Consider the following 21384-nt stretch of genomic DNA (forward strand, 5'->3'; position numbering starts at 1 on the left):
TTTGAGTAAATGGACAGTTTCCTTTTGATTTTTTTTTGTCGGTGTCAATTAAAGAAATTGATGCAATAAAACCACGTGTTGCCTATTAGTGTTTTGTAACCCCCCCCCCACACACACACACACACACTTTAGTCAAGAATAATTGTTTTGTAACTAACACGATAATTTGGCCAAAATGAAACAAGAGTCAGACGTTGGAAGATGCCGCCGGAGATATCGCGTTATTTCAGTTGCTTACGTCACATATCCGGAAGTGTTTAGAGGTTGCTCGCTTCCGTAGAGCGAATGCTATGTTTATAAATAGTTAGGAGTACATTGTGGTTTATTCCGATACTAATTGAAAAAACTAAGGACGTGTACGTTTTGATTTGCAAAGGACGTCTCAAACGGAAAAGTTTCACGCTGTGTTTCCTGACTGTTAATGTTAAATGTTAAGTAGCCGGTGTCGGGGAGTACAAACGTAGCTAGCGTACATGCTAGCTACTAAAGTAGTGTGAGTGTTTTTGCAGCAGTCAAGCATCCTCCACTGGACCGAAGATATGTTCAACGCTACGAAATAATTTTTCTATGTATGGCTAGATATCGCATGTTTGAGTTTTTTGGCATTTTAAAAGGACTGATTAAGAAACAAGTCTTGGGGAAGCAATGCACTTGGCTGACTGTTTCGGCTCCTGCTGTGTTGTGAGTATAATCTTGGTGGTTTCTCTCGCAATTAGTGCCACCTTTTAGAAACAAAATGCTGAAATGTTTTGTGTGCATTCTTGCTCCCCTTTGTAGTATCACTGCTCTGACCGACTTACAACCTGTCACAAAAAAATTCACGGTTGAAACAAGTAACATAGCTTCCTCAAGATCGTTTCATAAAAGTAAGTTTTCAAACAACTGCCCGTGTATAATGGGTCAAACGATTCGTTTGTATAATTGCCACCTTTGTGTTTGTATTTTCTCCCACAGCTCAATATTTATGTATTCAGAAGGCAGGATTTGAGATAGCAACGCGAGAAAGGAGGCACAACAACACAGAGACAAAGATGGATGTACGACCGAAGACTGGGGAAGATGTTCTACGTGGTGTTAAGAGAAAAGGTTCCTTTCAAAGAACCGTCCCTCCTCAGAAACATGTTAGAAATACTCTTCAACAGTGGTTGGTCAAGCCCTCAATAACCACAGTTAAAGCTGAAGAATCCCAAACCCAAGAGAACGCAGACATGACAGATGCCTGCCACACCACATCGGCTCAGTCTCACAAAAGCCAAAAACCTGATCTGTCTGACTCAGACTCAGACACCCAACCACTGACACCCCAAGACCTGCCTCAAAACAGTCCTGAGCCAAAAGCTTTTGAAGACAAACATGAAACGGAAGCAAGCAGCTCAGAGGGGTTCATGAAGCAAAAAACCAAAATAACAGATTTTTTTCCGGGGATGTCAGCCCCAGGATTACCAATTAGACGACGGAAGACGACTGAACATTCAGAGAAGGGAAATGCAGACAAATCTCCTGCCCCTGGTGTGGGCAAACCTGATGTTAAATGGCTGGGGACACCAATTAGCAAGCTCAAGAGAATGTCTGGATGTTTACAGCTTCCTGTGCTGAAGGATGATCCTGGCCAACACACTGTCATGATCAGGGTTTGTGAAATTCTTCCCTTTTTAATACTCCACTATTTAACAATGTCACTGTTTGACAATTTGGAACTAAATCGAAGATGCTAACATCATCAATTAGATCTTAAACAGGTGTTTCATGTGACTTTTTTTTCACTGACTTTGACAGACAGACCTTCTTCAGAATGGTCAAGTTCCTGTTCCATATCCTTCAAAGTTCAATGACACGTGGGACGACGTCCATGTCAAGATGCCTTTTTCAAGCAGCAGCCTGTTTCCTGTAAAAGATGAGGTAATGCACCAAGTTAAAGGCCAGTTGAGCACAGTTCTTGTGAGATGAAAAATGCTTTTGTTGCATATTTTATTAAAATCACCAAGTTTTGTGTCCTCAGGAAACACAAGAACGTGAAAATAAGAGTCGCTGGGAGTTGATCAAGGAAACGCTCAATCAGAAATTTGCAAGATACTTTGAGTTGAAGGCAAGTTGTGCATTGGCCCGTTTTTCTTCTTTTCACTCCATGAAGCAAGTTGTTGTTACCAAATTTAACCACAAGATGGCGTAGTGAGCCTAGGAACTGCTCTCAACATTTGTATTGTTTCCGTTTGCTTGTGCAAATTTCAAGTTGATATGAGAGGTACCGCCTCGCAGTGTCACAGCTTCTCTTATCAAGCTTACGTGATTATTAAAATTAATTTCTTACAGAATGCAATTCTAAAATACAACGCCTCCACTGCCAAGAAGTGGGACTTTACAGCGCTACAGTTCTACTGCACTCAGGTTAGTGGTGAATCTTAAATTATATTTCTGGTTTTCTCTTGTGTTAAAACAAATGAAAGTTTTGGGGTGAAAATTTTGAACATGTTGTCTCTGCGTGCAGCCTGCACGCACCACTCACAGGGTCGCTCAGTTACTACCACAACAGCTCAGTTTATTGGATTCTGATTTATGTTTTCCTTGATGTGCCAGCTGTGCTCACGTTGACAATTTTTAAAGGCTGTGTTTGTGTGATATATGTTTATATAATTTGCTGTTGCCGGGTCCGTCATTCTCTTTACAGGCCAGGGGTAAATGGGCCTGGGTTGTATCATGACGGCCAGAGCTCTGTTGGTTCATCGCTTGTCTTTTCCAGCCTCATTCGGAGTCCATCCATCATCTGTTGTCTTGATGCTGCTCTGCGTCATCCTGTGCAGGGATTCAGGGAGGCTGCGCTACAGTCTGGCTCGTGCATCGGTATAGCGGTGTTCCATTTAGAGAGATGCGCAGCCAACTGTTAGAATGGCCAGATAATAGGTTATACTCTCCTTTTTCTTCATCTCAATACATCTTGTGTTATTTTTCATGAGATCTTAAAATGCGAAAAAAAAAGTACATGCAGCCCTTTTCGCTCTCACGGCGACGTGTCAAATGTGTTCCTGTCACTTTTGCACAGGAACAGTAATGGATTTCACGCGGGGGGAATGTTGCAGCCCTTCAGAGGAACTGTGGCCGTCGAAAGGAACAATTTACTGTTTTTGCCCAAAGGTCGCGTTTGGTAACTTGTCAGAGATGGCTGACATTACATGCGAGGGAATGCTTTATTCCAGCCACACAATCAATTGTGTGTCATGTGTATGTCATAAATCACGCTGGAATTGGACCTGTGTTTGGTGCCATCGTCGCAGGTGGACATAAAACCAGGGCGTTTCCAGGTTTGTTTGTTTTTGGCTCCTCCGGATTTAAATTATTTGCAGTGAAATTCTTATTTTTTTTTTTTTTTACTTCCAAAAATAATAACATTTAGCACAATTTGATTAACCTCTCTGAGGGCTGACATGCAGTAGATGCCTCAGACAGACGCAGCAGCAGGGTTGATTTGGAGTGTCAGGGAGCAGTAGACATGAATGGCACGGAGTGACTGACGGGGCAGGCAGCCTGATTGAATATTCATTTTAACGCGCACACACCTTATGAATAACTGAGAAGCTGTTGACAGACAGCATTGTTGTTGTTGTTGCTGTTGTTGCTGCTTGTTCTTTTTCTGCAGCTTCCCTCTCTTCCTTCCCCCTCCAGCCGGGCCGGTGGCTTGGTTGCTGGGATTTGAGGTGAATGGGCAGAAAGTGCTGGAAGGTGTCGCGCAGACGGCGGCTCTCGGCCCTCGTCGCTCTCACCGCGGCATCGCGCTCGATTACTTTGTCAGTTTTTGCAGCGTGCAGCCGCTGTATAAATTCACATGGGGACTTAAGTTCACTTGATTTGATGCGCCGTCTTATACTGATTTAAAGAGCTGCGCTCACACCACCTCGGCTATATCGGCCGCCTCGCACTGTCAACCCCTCTGCATTTATTGCGCCTGCAGGAGCAGTTTATGATGTCACCCAGGTCATTACTTATGACAGTGTTTAGTCGGGCTTCCTTTGCCGTAATATAAATGTCTGGGGCTAAATCACCAGCCAAGGCTCCTCGCCCCGGGAATACACTGTCCTCTCTGTGGCAAATGCTCGGCCATTTGCATTTCCTGCAGGGTGACTGTTAAATCAGCTGGCGTGGCTGCGCAACCTTGATGAAATTGCCACGGCCATTGATCATTCTGACATTTGGTGGCCAATATGGGTGCAGAGACGGGTCGTGTAAATTGTTTAGAATATGTCTGAGCGCTCGGCCGGTGTCGTCGAGTCACAGATAACTGGTTCGCTGCTCTAGATTTACAATGGGCCGCATATTTTCCCTAAAGCTTCCATCTAATGGATACTTTTAGATCTTTATTTTTCATCCTGGACTCCCTTGATGCAGCCTTTCTAGAAAACCTCATTTAGCTCTCTGTTTACAGCCTCCTGCAAGAACACGCAGTTTTACTTCACTGCAGTAACTGAACGTGTGGACCTTCCACTTGCATGGAGGAGAATGAGAACAAGGCAGTCCACGAGGCGCTCTCAGAGTGGTAGGACCAAAAGCCCTTTGTGACATCACAAAGAGCTGGATTCCAGGCCTGTGTTTTAGCATGGACCTGTCAGCAGAGGTGCAAATAAAAGAAGTGAAGGAGAAAGGTTTCTCATTTCTGACAAGTGTATTGACTGATGAAGTCAGTGCTGCATCATTGGGACCTTTAACATAATCTCTCAATTGTGTTGCTGTGTGTTTTGAAATGTCAGTGTAAAACAGTTATTAGAATTGCTACCAGAGGGGAAGAAATATGACATTTAAAACTCCAACTCATATCTCAGATTTACATGTTATTAAAAATCATATTTCAATATTAAAAGCAATTTTCCTTATTTTTAATCATTTCAGATTATGTGTTGCTTTTCCCTTGGATCAAATACTCTGGTAGAGGATTTTCTGTTTGAATCCAGTCTCTTAATAATCGTCTCCAGCTGCTAATGATGTCACGGGCGAGTTGTGTGGCAGAACAACATGAGCAGGTCTCTTTCTTCCTCCAAGGTCCTGGAGCCTGATGCGGCGCAACATCTGCTGGACTCCCTGCTGCCAGACATGGTGCAATTAGCGCTGAGGGCATCTGAGCTGTGTACCAAGGTAACGGCCATCACTAACCAAAGACACTGACTCGCTGCTGCGGGACGCAGTAGATTACTGCAGTGGGTTCATCCAAAAGGTCATAACTTGACAGATAATCTTTTGACATGGCAGTAAAAAGTGGTGGGGTCAAGGTGTGAAAGCTGTTGGTGGTCATTTGCCTGTTGTTTTATAGTCCTTCAGTGGTCCAGTGATACGTGGCTAATGAGGAGAAAATGGTGTTTTGGGGAAATTACTTTGAATTCTGTCTATGAACCCAGCCATGAGTCATTTCTGTCCAGTTTTTGTTTCACCCTTTAAAAAAAAAATTACATTCTAGTTCTGTTTTGTGTTGCAGCATAAATGTGGGAATTTGGATTTTGTTATAAACACAAATGTCAGATTAACAAGATTTGCCCAAGTTATATGAAATCTGGTTAAAATATTAAAAAAATATATATATTTATAATAATAATAATAGAGACGTGAACGTGCTCTTTAACAGCTGTTTTATGAGTTTTGTCAAAATTTTCAGTGAATTATCCTTTATAATTGCTGTGTTATTCCTAATTTTCTTTTTCGTGTTGAGTTTTTCTCTCACTGCATTCGGCATCCAGAATTTCCTACACAGACGGCAGTGGCGCCAGCCGCTATAAAGCCTGCAGCCTCTATTGATTGTAATCATGATGGCTCAGTCAAGAGGCACAAAGGAGAAGCAAATTAGTCAATTTGCTCAACATACTCAAATGTCTCTTTAGGCAGAGAAACAAATTATTTTGACCTTCCTCAGCTGCGTCCCTGTTCCTCCCCCAGCCGATACCCCTCCTCAAGGGAGGCACCAACCACTCCATCACCATGTCTCAGGAGCAGGTGGCCTGTCTGCTCGCCAACGCCTTCTTCTGCACGTTCCCCCGCCGCAACTCCAGACGGACCGAGTACTGCAACTACCCAGACATCAACTTCTTCAGGTAGCGCACCGATGCTGTGGGTTCGCACACAAGCATGCAGAGTTACACGGCCAGGTTGTGAGGGATGATGAGGTTGTCCATGAGGGGGCAGTACTGTATGCAATATTCACATTGTCAGGTGTTAACGCAGATAATATCATCATTATGTTTAACTGTTATTATAAGGCTACAGTTAAAAGTTAAAATCCCACTGAAGGATGTGAAATTCTTAATCCACATTTGACCCATCCATCCCCATCAAGGAGCAGTGCTGCGCTCCGGTATCATTGGGTGATTTATCCCCCAAATACTGAGTGCCAGTCTTTAGTACGACCCTGCTGGGGATCGAACCCACAACCTCCCAGTTTTAGGGTGGACACTCGACTACCACTAGACCACTGAGCTGGTGATCACAGTGCTGACTGCAACCAAGGTCCCAACGCCTTGTTGACATGGACTTAACTAGACTTAACAAGCAGCAGCTGTGCAGTACTGCCATTGTTGGTTCTATCAGTTGTGTGGATGGAAGGTTCACAGAAAGACAACAAAACCCCACCGAGAGGACTGCAGCGCTCTCCAAGGTGCTGAACATGCTTAGGGAGCTGTCCAGGGTGCTGCCTCTCATCACCACTCACAGTCGTGGACAGGGGGCGCTCTTGGCATTCTGACGTCTCCATGTCATTTCTAATGTAAAGCCTCAGTTATCATGCCTCCTCAGCAAGACACCGATTCCTGTTTAATCTCTCCAAACTGGAAACGACTCTGTGCTTACTCACATAAAGAGAAAGACCATTCTACCTTGGACACAGACATTGAGACTGTGCCCAAAGTGACCAACAATTTAATTGATCTTTCTTCGGCAATTTTTTTTGGTGTCCACTTAAGTGGTGCAAACAAGTTCACATTAAAAATGAAACATCAGCTGCAATACATCTAAGAATTTTGTTAGATAATAGATTTATAGTCTAGAGGACTTTTTTTTTTTTAGCCGTGTTCTGGCAGGTTTTCCAGGAATGTCTCTGTGAGCCTGCAGAGAGGGTCTGCATGGCGTAATGCAGCGTCAGCCTGCGTCTCGCTGCCCAGACTCCGTTGGAATCGCGGCGCAATTACTAAAATGGAACAGGAATTAGATTAACATTGACTCAGACGGCTGCCTTGACAATGGGACGGAGCCATTGGCTGTGCCGCAGGAGGCTGGAACACAGTTCAGTGGCATCAGTATTTCATTCACATGCACGGGCTACAAGGTTGAAAAAACAACTTGTTTTTTTCTGTTTTTCTGCATCGTGTTCCACTGCGAGGAAGAGGCGCAAAGCTTTTTGCTGCTCCGTTTCTTTTTTCTTCTTACAATGCAGACAACTCTTTTCCAATGAGATAACCAGTTGATGAAGTCCACTTCATTTAATCTGATATATAATGTTGTCTCTGTAATTTAAACTATGTCTCAGCAATCTTCTCAGAATATAAATTTCAGGGCAGGGTTTCACTGTTAGTTTACGTTGTTATGCACATAATAAAGCCTCTCACTCTTCCTGTTACATCGTTGCTTTCTGCATATCTTTGTGAGTTGTTGTTTCGACGTTATATAATTTTATATGAATTCTTCTTTCCTTAAAGGCCTTTTTTTTCCTTCTTCTGTGGTTGGCTACTAAAAGCCTGCCCGTCCTGAGTGGCCGGCTCATGTCAAAAGAGGTTGAGCCTGAGGCGAGCACGCCGTGCAACACTTCCTAGAGGCCATGCTGACAAAAAAGAGAAAAAAAAGACGTAAATGCAGGAGTTGACTGGGCTGAATGAGTTTTCCAGACCCCTGAAGGGCTCTCAGTGCTTTTGTCGTTTTTTCATTTTAGCGACATGATTTTTTTTTATACCCCCTCCCTTCTCTAATGGCATGTGAGCCTTGCTGTGGGGTTCTGTATAGAGTTTCCTCCTGAGGTGGACTGGATGCTGAAAGTGCATTCAAACCGTGCATTCCGGTGCACCTCACCACCAGCAGCTTTGTGTGTGTCTTGGAGAGGGGGGGTTGGGTGTTTACCCACTTGCCTCCCTAAGCACTATGTTGCTGAAAAGGGACACTTGGCTTCCTAATGTGTCCTCAAGGAGGGAGCCCTGTTTTCATTTCTGCCCCTGTCTTTCTTTTTTTTTCTTTTTTTTTGTGCGTGTGTGTGTGTGTGTGCGATTGTGGTGAGGAAGCAGTGTGTGTCTGACTGTGATGAAAAGCCTGAGGCGATTCCATTGTAGCACCAACGAAGGGACGTCTACATAATCGACCAGTGAGTGAAAGGGGAGGCTGAGTGAGAGATGAACTAATTTATATCAAATGTTAAGGCATGACTTCACTCACGTGGCCCAACTACACTTTGTGTTTCTTACACACTTGCTGGCCGTGATCAATGATATAAAATTATTTGAAAATACTAATTTTTTTCATTTCTGTTTCCATTGTATAATCTGCTGTCTTCAAGATGTCTCCCTGTGAAAAACAGCTGATGTCTTGGATGAATAAACGATCTAAATTGATGGTTTGCTGTCTCTGCCAGGCTGTTCGGGGGTTCATCTATAACCAAGATCGAAAAGCTGAAAACTCTGATGTGCTATTTCAAAAGTTGCACCGAAGACAGTGAGTGCTCTTTTGTTCAATGTTGTTGTAATTCTTTTGTATTTGCCCCCCAGCACAGTAGTAGGTGTCACTCCGCAGTGTTCCTTCTTCTGAATGACCATTTTATTTATGTGTTCAGCTCCCACTGGACTTGTGACATTCACTCGAAAACGGTTGGACAAGCCTTTCAATTGGAAAAGGTGATAACAACAGCAACATAACTGTCACTGTTAGCAACACCAATGTTTTTCCTTTTCTTTTTCCAATCCTCCAGTAACAGTGAGTCATTTTTTTGTCTTGACTCAGCTCACAGACGAAGCTGACGAGGCTCCACATCACCTGCGAGGGCACCATAGAGGACGACGGTCACGGGATGCTTCAGGTGGGTCGCCAAAGGGTGGAGATCTTCACTTGTGGAAGCTTTTGGGTCATTTTTCAGTACGAAGGGGCTGCTCGTCCACAAACAATGTCTCCTGTAAAATTTCGACAAAGTGCAATTGCGATTTCCAGTTGTTTCAACTTCATGGTGTGAAATGCATATGCCGTAATTCTTGGAAATCCCCCGGGCTGAGATTTATTACGTTTGTTTGCCGTCAGGAATGGTTGTTATATTTTTCTCTTTCTTTACTTGTGAAAAATATTCTGTCTCCTCCTCCGTCCAAACATAATGCGCCATTTTCACTTGAAGTCAACTGGTCACACGACCCCGCACGTCACGACCGCTGACATGTAAATGCAGAACAAGTGTTTCTATGACAGTTTTGCGATATACCTCTGTATCGGTCTGAAAAACCACCTCATGAGAGCGCGAAACCTTTTAGCAATATTTGGGAGGTTCTTCGAAGTTTAGGTGTTTCCATTATCGCGATATGTAGGTCTTGTGTGATTCTAGGGGTAACGGAAACCCAGCTACTGAGTCACTGAGCCTCCGCAGTCTTGGGGCCGGATTGCTTACGGCTGCTGAACGGGTGTCTTTGAAGGGGGGGGGCAGCGTGTGACCCGTCGCAGCGATGGTGCGCTGGGACCCGGGGTCGAGGCCTCTGAGCCTCCCTCTGCTCCCGCCGTCGGGCCCCAGCTTCCTGTGCACTGTCAGGACGGCCGGCTCTGCCTTTCACCTTTTGTTTGCCTCCCAGTTGCCACGAGCTGACAGCTGACGTGCGCACATGACCAGCTTTGGGGCTTCTGCACGCTGCAGCCCCACTTGATGGATGCCCTACTGGGGTGGGGACGGCGCTGACAGCCTGTCAAAGCAGACTTTGGAGTCCCGGCTCTGTGTCCCAAAGTTGAGTGACCGGTTCCGGGAGATCTGCTGTGAAATAGCTGCTTGCCACCAGCACCACCAGCACCACCAGCACCACCAGCGCCACCCCTTTGCAGCTCCTTCTGCGGGTCACGAGGGGTTTTGCTCCGGGGCTGCCAGTGAGCAGCGACTGTCAGTCCTGAGATGAGATTATAATGCATGTTCCGCACGGTTGCTTCTTGACTGAAACAGTGAGTTGTCAGGTTGGCTTCTCAGCTAAATTGATGAAATGTGTTTTGTTTTTTTTACTCCCTGTTTTTCTGAGTTGGAAGCGGACAAAAAATAATAATATTAAAGAAACAAACCAACCTCGACCTTCCATCCTTGTAGTGCTGGACAGGATACCATGGGGATCAGTCATTGGCCAGTTCACGAGCATGTTGTGACTGGAGAGAGACATTAACTCTGCTCTTGTTTTGATATTTGCCACTGGCAGCATCAAAGTGAAGTGCCTTGCCTCCAAGGAACTCGCTGTGACATGGGGGACAGGAGCCTGAGTAATACCGCCACCTCAGGCTGCCTTTCCAAACAGCACTTCAGGAATTCTTTTTCCAGTATGAAAGGAAGGGCTGAGAAGTTTTCAATCAAGCCCACCGCCCCCAATACCTCACAGTGAAAAGTTTTGTTTTGTAAGAATGTGAATTAATGAGTCTGAGGCCTTTTTCTGCAATCACAGGTTGATTTTGCCAATAAGTTTGTGGGTGGAGGAGTCACCAGTTCTGGTCTCGTTCAAGAGGAAATCCGTTTTCTAATCAACCCCGAGCTCATTGTGTCACGCCTCTTCACGGAAGTCTTGGATGATAACGACTGTCTGATCATCACAGGTCAGTACAAAACTAAAAAACTCACCTTTTTTAACGATCTAAACCAGAGAAATACCGCAGATGCCAGCAGTTAAATATCAACTTTGGAAAATCTTGTTCTTTTGTGTCACCGAACTCATTTGTTAAATATTTGTTCTTTGAATTAAAACAGAAATATTTAATTTATTTCAAACATGTGTACAAAGACATAAAATTAGTAAAATGCCATGCAAAGTAAGAAACAGTGTAATCACATATTTAGACGTGTTTGAAAAGTAGTAGGAAGCAGTAACCACTTCAATTCCTACCTCTTATTACCGTTTCTTATTGGGTGTATACAATATATTCTGCTTTTACAGTTATGCAAAAATATCATGTATACGTACTGTAAAAAACGTATAATCCATATAAATGTATTCATACACATATACACTACAAAGTATATAATCAAGAAAATATACATATATACATACAACATATCGGTATCAATGTAGACATAACAGAGATATACTATATAAATATCATTTATATATAAATTATATTTACCTATACACATAGACATACATACCTAAATATATACAGTATGTACATGTTACGTAAATATTTCGTTCTAATCAAATGAAAAATGCCCTACCGTAACTTGCTTGACCTATTATTTAAGACACACACACACACACACACACACAGACACACACACACACACACACACACACACACACACCTTCCACACCGCTAGTTCACCAGATCCTCTCTCGCAGCAAGAGACCGGGACCTAACGATTGGCCTGTTGTCTCCGTCGGTCCTTCTCGGCCGTTTCTGTGTGATTAGCAGCGAACGGAGAGCAGCAGCCGCAGGGAGCTGGAGATTGGCTTGTCCTGATTGCCCCGTTGCTTCTTTCTCTTGAGTAATTCCCACTGATTCCGCTTGTGAATGGCTGCAACAACAAACAAGGTTGCCAGCAGACCTATAGAAAAAAATAAATAAAAAACACCTTGTGGGGTATCCCAGCATGAGGTTGATGGCTGCAGCCCATTCTGTGGAGTCTCTGATTGGCTTTGATGGAAGGATGGCTTGCACTGCTGGTTTTGTTAACAGCATGTCAGTGACTATCAATTATTGTCTTCCTGATGGAATTGTATGTGTTTAAGATCATAATTTCTTTTTGACATGGATGGATTTGCCCACCATTCATACGGCAGATGGGTAAACTGCCGCACTGTTATGTCACAGTGGGCGGGAATTTAACCAAAGGATGAGGTAACAGAGGCTCCGCCCTCCTCATCAGTAGGCCAACCACAGCGTCAAGTCGTCCCTCTCGGCCTGAGTCACCTTCAGACTCCTTGCTGGCCATCTTCTCCTTTCTCCCACTTAACTTTATTAGTGGAGGCCCGGAATGAATTGGAAGTGGCAGGACCTTCCTGGGACCTGCCCCGCTAATGGACTCTTCCATTCCATCATCTTTATTAAAGCCGGCCCGTGTCCCTCCTCCTCCCCGTTGTAAAAGTCCCAGCTGCGTCGCGGCTGTGTGGTAAATCATATTCCCCTGGGATTTGTTTGGCTTACAGTAGGGGAGCTAATGGAACCCCCCCTTCACTCCCGCCCCCAACCCCCACTGAAATTTACAAAAGTGCCCAGGCCTAATTGAATTTTCCTTGGCGGCGCGATACGCAGCTGACATCTCTGGAATGCCGGAGCGTTATGGACGCATGTCACATGATCCAGCGACGACAGTGCAAGCATGAGGCAGAAGATGTGAAGATTTCTTATCTTTTTTTTTCTATTTTTTATTTGATTTTGTTTTATTTCGTTTGCATCATTGAACGATATGGACAGATGATGTTTTTGGAGACGACCTCAGCTTATTGGCTTCTTACTGATCATTCTTGTGGTCAAGTAGAGTGGGTTTTTGTTTGGTTTGCCCTGTTTTTTTTCAGATGAAAACAGAAACTGACAAACAAGACGCGGTTTATTTTCTATGTTTTTTCCACATGAATTGAACAGCCTTTGCCAACATAGTGAATTGTTCCCACCAATGCAAATGCAACCTCATAGCTCTCATTCATTTGTGGCTCTCACTTCAAATGTTCTGCTCTGTATTGCAAACCATTTCTCCATCACAATACATTTGTCTGATTGAAAAAGGTTGTCCCCTCTTATGAGCAAAAGGACAGATGGGAGAGTTTGCTCTTTATGACAGAATGGTGAAGGTCAGACACAAAGAGCTCAAGTTTTGTTGCGCATCAAATACCAGCCAGTCCAGCATCTGATTGTGGCATCTTTCCATGAATATTGTGTATAAATGTCAATGGAACGTGTAAAAAGGTTCGAAGAGCCCCTTTTGAGAGAGTAACTCAATAGATACGTAAATCACATAAATATATTCACGCTGCACACGTAACATGCATCTGGGTTTTGCCGTTCCTAATTTTTGTCCACGATTCCTATGGACTCGTTTCAGGAAGTGTTTCAAACTTATGTGAAACTTAAATAACTTAAACTTAAAAATTCACTTTGTCACACTAATGAGATCAACTCATCGGTAATAGCAGCAGACTCAAACAGTAGACCCAAACAAAGAGGCTTTGTGGGTGGCGTAGACACCAGCCCCATTTTTCATCATCACCTCTTGGTACCGAGTCATAAAAGTCGTGATTGCAAACCAACCCAATGTAATGAGACACCTCTTAAGGGGAAAAAAGACAGCATCAGTAGTCTTTACTTTAGCAGACTGGCTGTGTTTTTGTTGGAAATTCATGCGACTGTGCAAAAAAAAAAGTACCCGTACATATTTTTTTTCCTTTTTCCTTTTATATTTCTTTTTTCTTTTTGAAGAGACCAGTAGAGTAGCGCAAGAGTCTTGAATGAGAAAGAAAGATGTAAATGAAATAAGGTAGTGAACTATTGCAACTTTATTTTCTTTAACGAATCCACATACAAATGAGTGAAAAAAAATGAGTCAACCTGAAGGTCTTATTTCACCAGCAATCTTTGCTGACTCCCTCATAGACCTTCTGCCTGATGAATGATGATTAGCGCAGTGCTGTTGAGTGTAACTCCCTGTAGATTCTCTCTCTCTCTCTCTCTCTCCCTCTCCCCCTCACTCTCTCCCTCTCGTGCCTTCTAATATCCGCCGACCGAAGGTCCCCCACTAATAATCACTGGCCGTATTCACTTAGCAGCGTGAAGTGCCTCAGTGAGTGCTCTCCACCGCCGGCTCCCTAATGAGCACAAACGACTGAATGAACCGAACTGGGGGAGTTGTTGTGTTGAGCCGCTGCCTTCCGTTTAGAACCCCGGTGGTCCCGCTGGTCAGTCACTGCTTCCCTCGTCGTCTCGAGTGTCGCGGCGTGTGTTTGTGTCTGGGGGGATCTCATTAGGCCAATCAACAGGCGCACACACAGGCGCATGCACACACACCCCTCAAGACCTTTGTGTCTCTGGATAGAATCAGTGTTTGTGTTGTTGTATTTATGTATTTGATTTTTTTTTTCCCTCTTCCTGCTGTGTAATTATGGAAGCACGTTGCTGCCACACTAGGAAAAAAAACCAGGATGGGAAACTGATAATTTTCACGTTATTTTGTAATAGTGTCACGATATAATGTGAAAATTATCACATAAAAACGTGAAACTATCCCGTTGTTTGGTAATTGAGAAGGAGCCCACAATAGGACAGCGATTCAAAGGACTTTTGTGGTTCTAGAAATCTAGTTGAATCTAGCTCTATAATCTGTGTGCAGACACGATAAAGCCCTCGCCCAGTGATCTGTTCTAATTACTATGAAACCACATTGATGCCACTCTAAAAAAAAAACAACAACAACAGGGCTCAGTATCACGTTATAATGTGAAATGATCACGTCAAAAACGGGATCATTTCACATTATAACATCATACTGCGCTCTGTTTTTTTTTTTTTTCCAAGGGTGGCATCAATGCACTTCTGTATGTAATAAAGCCCATCCATCCATCCATCCATTTTCCATACCCGCTTAGTCCCGAGCTCAGGGTCACGGGGGTCTGCTGGAGCCTATCCCAGCTGTCTTAGGGCGAAGGCTGAAATAAAGCCCATAGTAGATTTCCTCTGCACCTCATGTGCTTGTTGTTTACGGTTTATATGTTGCTCATGGCTTGGAGTTCAGCGTTGGCACTGCTTTTACACTTTATGTATGTAAGAGGATGATACACACAGAGGTCTAAGCCAAAAAAAAACCTTTCTGAACCAACTCCAGCAAAGCAGCGCTGCTTTGAACCATAATTAAACATCATTACTGTTCTCATCGTCACCAGTTTGTTTTTTTGTGTGCGGCTGATGTCACTGCTTTCTGCCGTCACTAGGTACACAGCAGTACAGCGAATACTCAGGATACTCTCACACCTACAGATGGAGCGGCAGCCACCGGGACACCACTCCCAGGTATTTGTTATTGCATGTATTAAGCTGGCAAGTTCAAAAGTGTGTGAGATGTTGTCTGCATCTGACTAAGCCACTAACAATGAAGATATGATACTGATATTGTACTTGCATAAAGAGGGACGGCCATATTGGGCCAGTATATATCTGCAGTGTTCCAGGAGAAGGGTTTGTTTCACGGCTGGTGGAAGAAAGATTCTGCAATCTGGAATTAACACGTGTGATAGGCTCTCTTATATTTAGATATTTTTCATGGTTTACCTTTAAAAACAAAATGTCACAATTCTTTGACTGACTTTATTTTTCTGGTGCCCGACCTTCTCGTATGCTGATATTAATCGCCTGTCATTGCAAAACTAATTCAGAGGTGCTTTCACTCACATTTCTAAATTATGATGCTTGTAGTGCAACCATGAAATTTTGGTCAATATTTCCTGTCATAGCTTTCAGATGGATGATGATAAATGTATTTTTTTTTTTTTTTTTTATATATATATAAATTTGTTGCTGCCTTTTTACTTTTATAATGATTAATAGTAACTCCAGTGCTTTGCTTGTTGCTTCCAGAGATGAATGGCAGAGGAGGTGCACAGAGATCGTGGCCATCGACGCTTTGCACTTCAAAAACTTTCTGGAACAGTTTCGCCCAGACAGGATCAACCGAGAACTCAACAAGGTGATCTTTGCTTTTTTTCATATGACAGAAAGAGAGATTTGAATATTTTTCTTTTCCTTTTTGTCTTCTCAAACTTGGTTTCTTAGCTGTGTAAATATACCACACTAAGATAAGTACTAAGGTAACGTGCATATTTTCATAAAACTACATATTTGAACAATAGAAACAAAAAAATGTTTGGTTGTATTTGTAGACAAAACACTTTTTTCTGTGAATGAATGAAGCAAAACCAAACTAATCCTTCCCCAGGCTGTTTTTTGTTTTGTTTTTTTTCATTCGAGAAAAATGAAGATGTTGAACTTGTCAGGCCTGTGTCAGTAAGCACAGAGCTGTTTGACAGCCCTGACAAGGACGTGTGAAGAATTCACCGCCACGAAGATCAATCCTGACCCAAGTGTTGTTGATCCGACGCTCATATCTGCCCTCTCAGCGGGAGAATTTATGACTAAGCCAGTGGGAAGATGGGCAGCTGCTCACTATTCCCTCACTCACTATTTTTCTTTAGCATGGGCGTGACGAAACAGATCCCTGCCGTCGGCTCGGGTCGTTCATTTAACACCTTCCGGCTTTCAGAAATGATTTCTCACGCGGTGCGCGACCCGCTAAACATGTTGTCACGTCAAACGCACGCAGAGTCGCGCTCACTGGTTCACGACATTGTATGAACGCATTAACATGTAAAGTCACACTGATGAAATTCACTTTTGGTAAGCAGGTTTGAATTTTTAAGCGACATCAATGCAAAAAAAAACCCCACTATATGTTCATGAATAAAGTGTCAATGCGGGGGGGGGGGGGGGGGAGGAGGGGTGCCTTCTCTGTTGCTTTCCTGATGGACAGCACGGCGACGTTTTGAAAGCCAGGTTCCTCTTAGAGCACGGCAGCGGTGTGGAACGATGAAGTGAGGCCGAGACCTGAGCAGATTCACCCGACAACACAACCTCTCCCTCCCTCACCGCCTCGTGGAGCCGACAGCTGCTTGGGGTTTTTTTTTTTTTTGCTCTTTGCTGGCACAAAAGTCAAGTGGTGGATTTTACACCAGACTGCAAACACTGTTTGTTGCCTTTGCAGAAACATGAACAGTCACTATCAGTCTGTGTACTCATCTCGCAGGCGTTTCCTGGCGCGCAGAACTTGTGTGACATTGTCATATGAATCGCACAAAAGCTAAGAAGCCCATGACTCACAAAACTCCCTTTGGTAAACAAATGCACAAGCAAAAGAGGAACGACGGAAAACAAACCTGTTGGCAGGAATAGTGGCTCAATGGACCTTTATTGGACCAAGAAGAGAGTCACAACTAAGTCTGTTGTTGGACTGGAAGTATTTCAAACTGATGTGATGTCATCATCTGGTGTCAGTGGCAAAATTTCTCTGCCTTAATTGTGCATTTCTGAGACGGAAACACCCGACAAATCCAGTTTCGAGCTGTTGCTGCATTTTCTTCCTTCACGACTTTGTAGATTGACCTCATGTCCTGTCTGTCTGTCTGTCTGCCTGCCTGTCTGCCTGTCTGTCTGTCTGCCTGTCCGTCCCTCCCGTCTCCCTCCACTCTCAGGCCTACTGTGGTTTTTCTCGCCCCGGCGTCCCGAGCGAAGACCTCTCTGCAGTGGCAACTGGCAACTGGGGCTGCGGCGCCTTCGGCGGCGACACGCGTCTGAAAGGTGAGCAGTGACGTGGGCGACTCGGCGCTCTGCACCCCCTCTCTCTCTCTCTCTCACTCACTCACTCACACTCTCTCTCTCTCTCTCTCTCTCTCTCTCTCTCTCCCTCACCCTCTCGCCCCCATACACTCCTGCCGGAGCGCCGTCCCATTCGTCTTCCGGCGGAACGCGTTCATTTAGTTAAGGCCGATGCGTCGCCTTCCTTTTATTGATCAAGTGACAAGAGTTAATACGTTTCATTAATAGTGAAATTGATCGCCGGGCCGAGTCCATCAATCGGTGGCAGCGGTTTGTCTGAGCGGTTAGCGCGGTGAGCAAGCAGCTGAAACATGTGAACGGAGGCGCCTCTGTGTCTGCTAGTCGCTGCGGCTGCGGCTGCTGCTGCGGCTGCTGCTGCGGCTGCGGCTGCGGCTGCTGCTGCTGCGGCTGCGGCTGGCACAGCGCTGCACTGTAAACACATCCATTAATTAGCAATAATAAGCGCTCCACACACATCCACCGCCTGCTAAATGGCACGTCCCCCGAGGAAGGCTTGAGTAATTCCTCACGCCCCCCGAGTTTACCTGCAGCGGCCTCCACACAGCCCACACGTTATTAATTGTCGGGGGTGTTTCAATTTATTTATTTCTTTTTCAAAGCAGGAGGAGAAACTGCTGAGGTGCAGAAACTTTCTGCCGGCTTTCTTGTCCCCCTAAAAACCGTCGATTCAATGCTTCCTCGTCAGCTACCCACATCTTTTCTTAATCAGCGGGCAGATTTCCACCACCTTGAAATATCCACTGGCCTTTTCTGTGGCCAGTTCTCACATCGTCTAAGAATATACGGAATCATTTTAATTGAAGGCAACAGGAACAAGCAGCTCTGAAGGTTCTTTCTTGTCCCTTTATCTGGACTGCAGTGAAGCGGTCTCACAACATTAAATGCCCACCGCCCCCAAAATACCTTCTATAGATAATAAGAAGTTATGTGGAGCCCCGCACATAAACACTTTCACAGTACAAAATCACTTTTAGTGTTCTTACAGACCTGGGAAGTGTCTGTGTGTCTGTGAAGTTCAAGCTTTGCTCAAAAACGGTGGTGAGCCCAGAAGCTTAAACCCCTGTGACTGTGGTAGAGGGTTCAAATCCCAGTCAGACCTGCAAGTCTGTCACTGCACTTGCAAAGCTCAGTCTAAATTCTTGCTTGTTGTCGTACGTCGCTTTGGATTTAAAAGATCCAAAAAAAGATCCACAGACATTCCATACAAGAACGGAATGCCTGCCAAAGAAAAAAAAATCTGTGTATCAGAAAGGATTTTGTGTTTTTTTTTTTTTTGTTTTTTGCACTTTCACTATCAAGACATCTTTTCCTTCCCTCCCAGCGCTGCTGCAGATGCTGGCAGCTGCCGAGGCGGGCCGGGACGTGGCTTATTTCACCTTCGGCGACAGCCAGCTCATGACAGATGTCCACGACATGCACTCCTTCCTCAGTCAGGAGAACATGAGCGTCGGTAAGGCAGACCAACCATCTGGTCCGCTTCCTGTTTAGAGTCGCAACCTGCTTTTTTCCCCGATTCATTAAACAATAACGAGATTCCGCAGCTTTCTAGACGCCGGTCTGGTGTTATAGTCAAGACCGCACGAACCAAGACCAAGACATTATCAAGACTAGAGAGTATCGAGACCAAGACAAGACCAAGACTTAACAAGAAAAACAGAAAAAAATGACCAGTATCATTTTTTTAAATTCAAGTTTGCTTCTAAATCCAACAGCAACGTCTCTTTTCAGCAAGGTAGCTTTTAATCATTTTCTTTAACATTTTGCTGCTTTGCCAACTATTTTGAACCATTTTCAAAAAAAACAACTTTGCTTCAAAAAAATAAGTTAACTAGGGATGAGGAGGCAGGGCGTCACTCTGGCTGTCACAAACAGAGCATAAAACGGCAGCAGCTGGATTCCTTTCCATTATTATCATGTCATTACAGTGTTGGCTGAGTCTTGATCATAAGCCCCAGTCCGAGACCGAGAGCCTTAAAAAGTGTTCTGGAGACCAAGACCAATCTCCAGTACTACGACACTACGCAGGAAGTTGCAGGGCTGCAGAAATTCGGTAGTGCAGTTGGCATATTTTAATGACGACATCAACAACAGCGACGTCCTCTTCCTCTCGCCAGGCGCCGTGTGCAGCCTCCTGGAGCGCTACTACAGCTCCGTGTGCCAGAAGCAGCTGACTGGGCGCCCTGATCTCAGCCTCTACGCCTTCATCTACCGACAGGTCAGCTCCTCCCCGGCGCCGGGCCACGACGACGCCATCGACGGCGCCTTGGCCAGGCGGCGCAGCCCCCCGGCAGACAGCTGTTGAGGTCAGGTGGCCGATGAGTCACCGCGGCTTTATTGTCGTGAAAATAAAATATGAAAGCGTTCTGCCTTTTTAGACGTGTTTTTTTTTTAAAAAAAGTTTTAAATTCTGTTTATCCCAAACACGCAACAAACAGATGAACATCTACCCCCACCCCCTCGTCTGCCTCGGCGGCAATGTTCATTTCACCGCCAGCGTGTTCAAGCCTCGATATGCCGCGATCGTAATTTTAATAGTGAAACAAAAGGTTGCCATCCATCTTCTGACTCTGTCACGTATAGCCTCCTTTGCACTCGCACATATCCAGACCTAATTGAATCGGCTGTCAGGAAAAAAATGAAACTATAAGGGGACGGCGGTAGCAGCAGTTTGGGTGTTTGTGAGGCTTTAAGTCGCTGCAGCTGCAGGAACACTGAGCGATGTGATGAAACGAGCACCGCCGCACCTGTACGAATCACTCTCAGTTTTATTTTCGCATTAAGAATTTAGATTTTGGTCGAGTCATGAATCTATTGTTATGAGTGGTGACACAAACATAATTTGAGCTCAATTAATTTGCTTGGTTTGTTCATTTCTGCTGGTCACGTGCCTTTAATTGTAAATTTGTTATTTCTAGGAAATTTTAATTGTTGTTCATTTGCTAGATTGGAATTGATGGGTTTTTTGAGAAATATATATATACATATATTTTTGTCAAATAAAATAATTTCCACCTAATTCTTCAGCCTTTCTGTCCTTGATATGTTTTATTATGCAGAAAATAAAACGCCACTAAATCATCTCCAGGACAATAAAGAAAAGAAAAAAATGCAGCCTCGCCGTTTATCTCCCCCCCCAGCTATGACTTCACCCTCCCACTCACCTTTAATAAGGTCACACCTTCTATGTAAACTGTACATGACACCTCATTAAATAAAGAGTAGATGGGAGAACATCCAGTCATGGTTGCTAGTCCGCCGGAGGGGCTTCTGGGTGATTTCTGCTGCCTCGTCAAAGGAGGAGCAGCCTTCAGCTCCCGGCGTCAGCTGCTCCGCTTTGGTGACGCATTTTAGGTCGCAGTTGTAATTTAATGTAAAAAAAAATACTTTTCAGATTTAAAAAAAAACAAGGACAAAGTTAAATTACTATATTTAGCATTTAATGATTAGTCATTACAGACACTTTGATTAGGCTTTTTCTAAACGCTTGTTGCATTTGAGTTTAAATATATTGCGGTCAGTGGGAGTTGATTGCCTGAAAAATTTGCTTAATTGTTTTTCCACGAACTGGGACAAGTGAATGAATTAGTTTTAGGTGTTTGGAGAACACTTGGCACCAGGTGCCTTCCAGCTTTGGGATCGGGGGGGGGGGGTGAGTTGGAGAGTGTGTGGGGGTGGGGGGGTTGGAGAGTCGGGGGTGTCTCACTCTTTGAGGCGTGCTGAGTTCAGAAAAAGCCTTTGGTGGCGTCTCTCCCACCGGGATCCGCCGCAGACACACGTGGCTCTTCTGCATTGATCCCTCTGACAGTGCGGCTCCCATGGGTGCCTTTGACCTTTCCAGCTCCAGTAAGA

General features: G+C 44.4%; 1 protein-coding gene across 1 annotated transcript; it reads left to right on the top strand.

Annotated features, from left to right (window-relative positions):
* Nucleotides 1–240: 240 nt before the first annotated feature.
* Nucleotides 241–19921, top strand: LOC142889424 (poly(ADP-ribose) glycohydrolase). Its single transcript, XM_076028153.1, has 17 exons — nucleotides 241–681; nucleotides 778–866; nucleotides 955–1631; nucleotides 1777–1899; nucleotides 2000–2086; nucleotides 2311–2385; nucleotides 5026–5118; nucleotides 5911–6065; nucleotides 8582–8661; nucleotides 8780–8840; nucleotides 8947–9022; nucleotides 10617–10764; nucleotides 15081–15159; nucleotides 15724–15832; nucleotides 17391–17496; nucleotides 18857–18985; nucleotides 19650–19921. The coding sequence occupies exons 1-17, from the start codon at nucleotides 572–574 to the stop codon at nucleotides 19835–19837; spliced, it is 2385 nt and encodes a 794-aa protein (XP_075884268.1). The 5' UTR covers nucleotides 241–571; the 3' UTR covers nucleotides 19838–19921.
* Nucleotides 19922–21384: the final 1463 nt, after the last annotated feature.

The sequence above is a fragment of the Nelusetta ayraudi genome, unplaced genomic scaffold (genome assembly GCF_046127955.1).
Source record: "Nelusetta ayraudi isolate G7.1 ecotype Tasmania unplaced genomic scaffold, CSIRO-AGI_Nayr_v1 ptg000022l, whole genome shotgun sequence".
NCBI classification, from domain to species: Eukaryota; Metazoa; Chordata; class Actinopteri; order Tetraodontiformes; family Monacanthidae; genus Nelusetta; species Nelusetta ayraudi.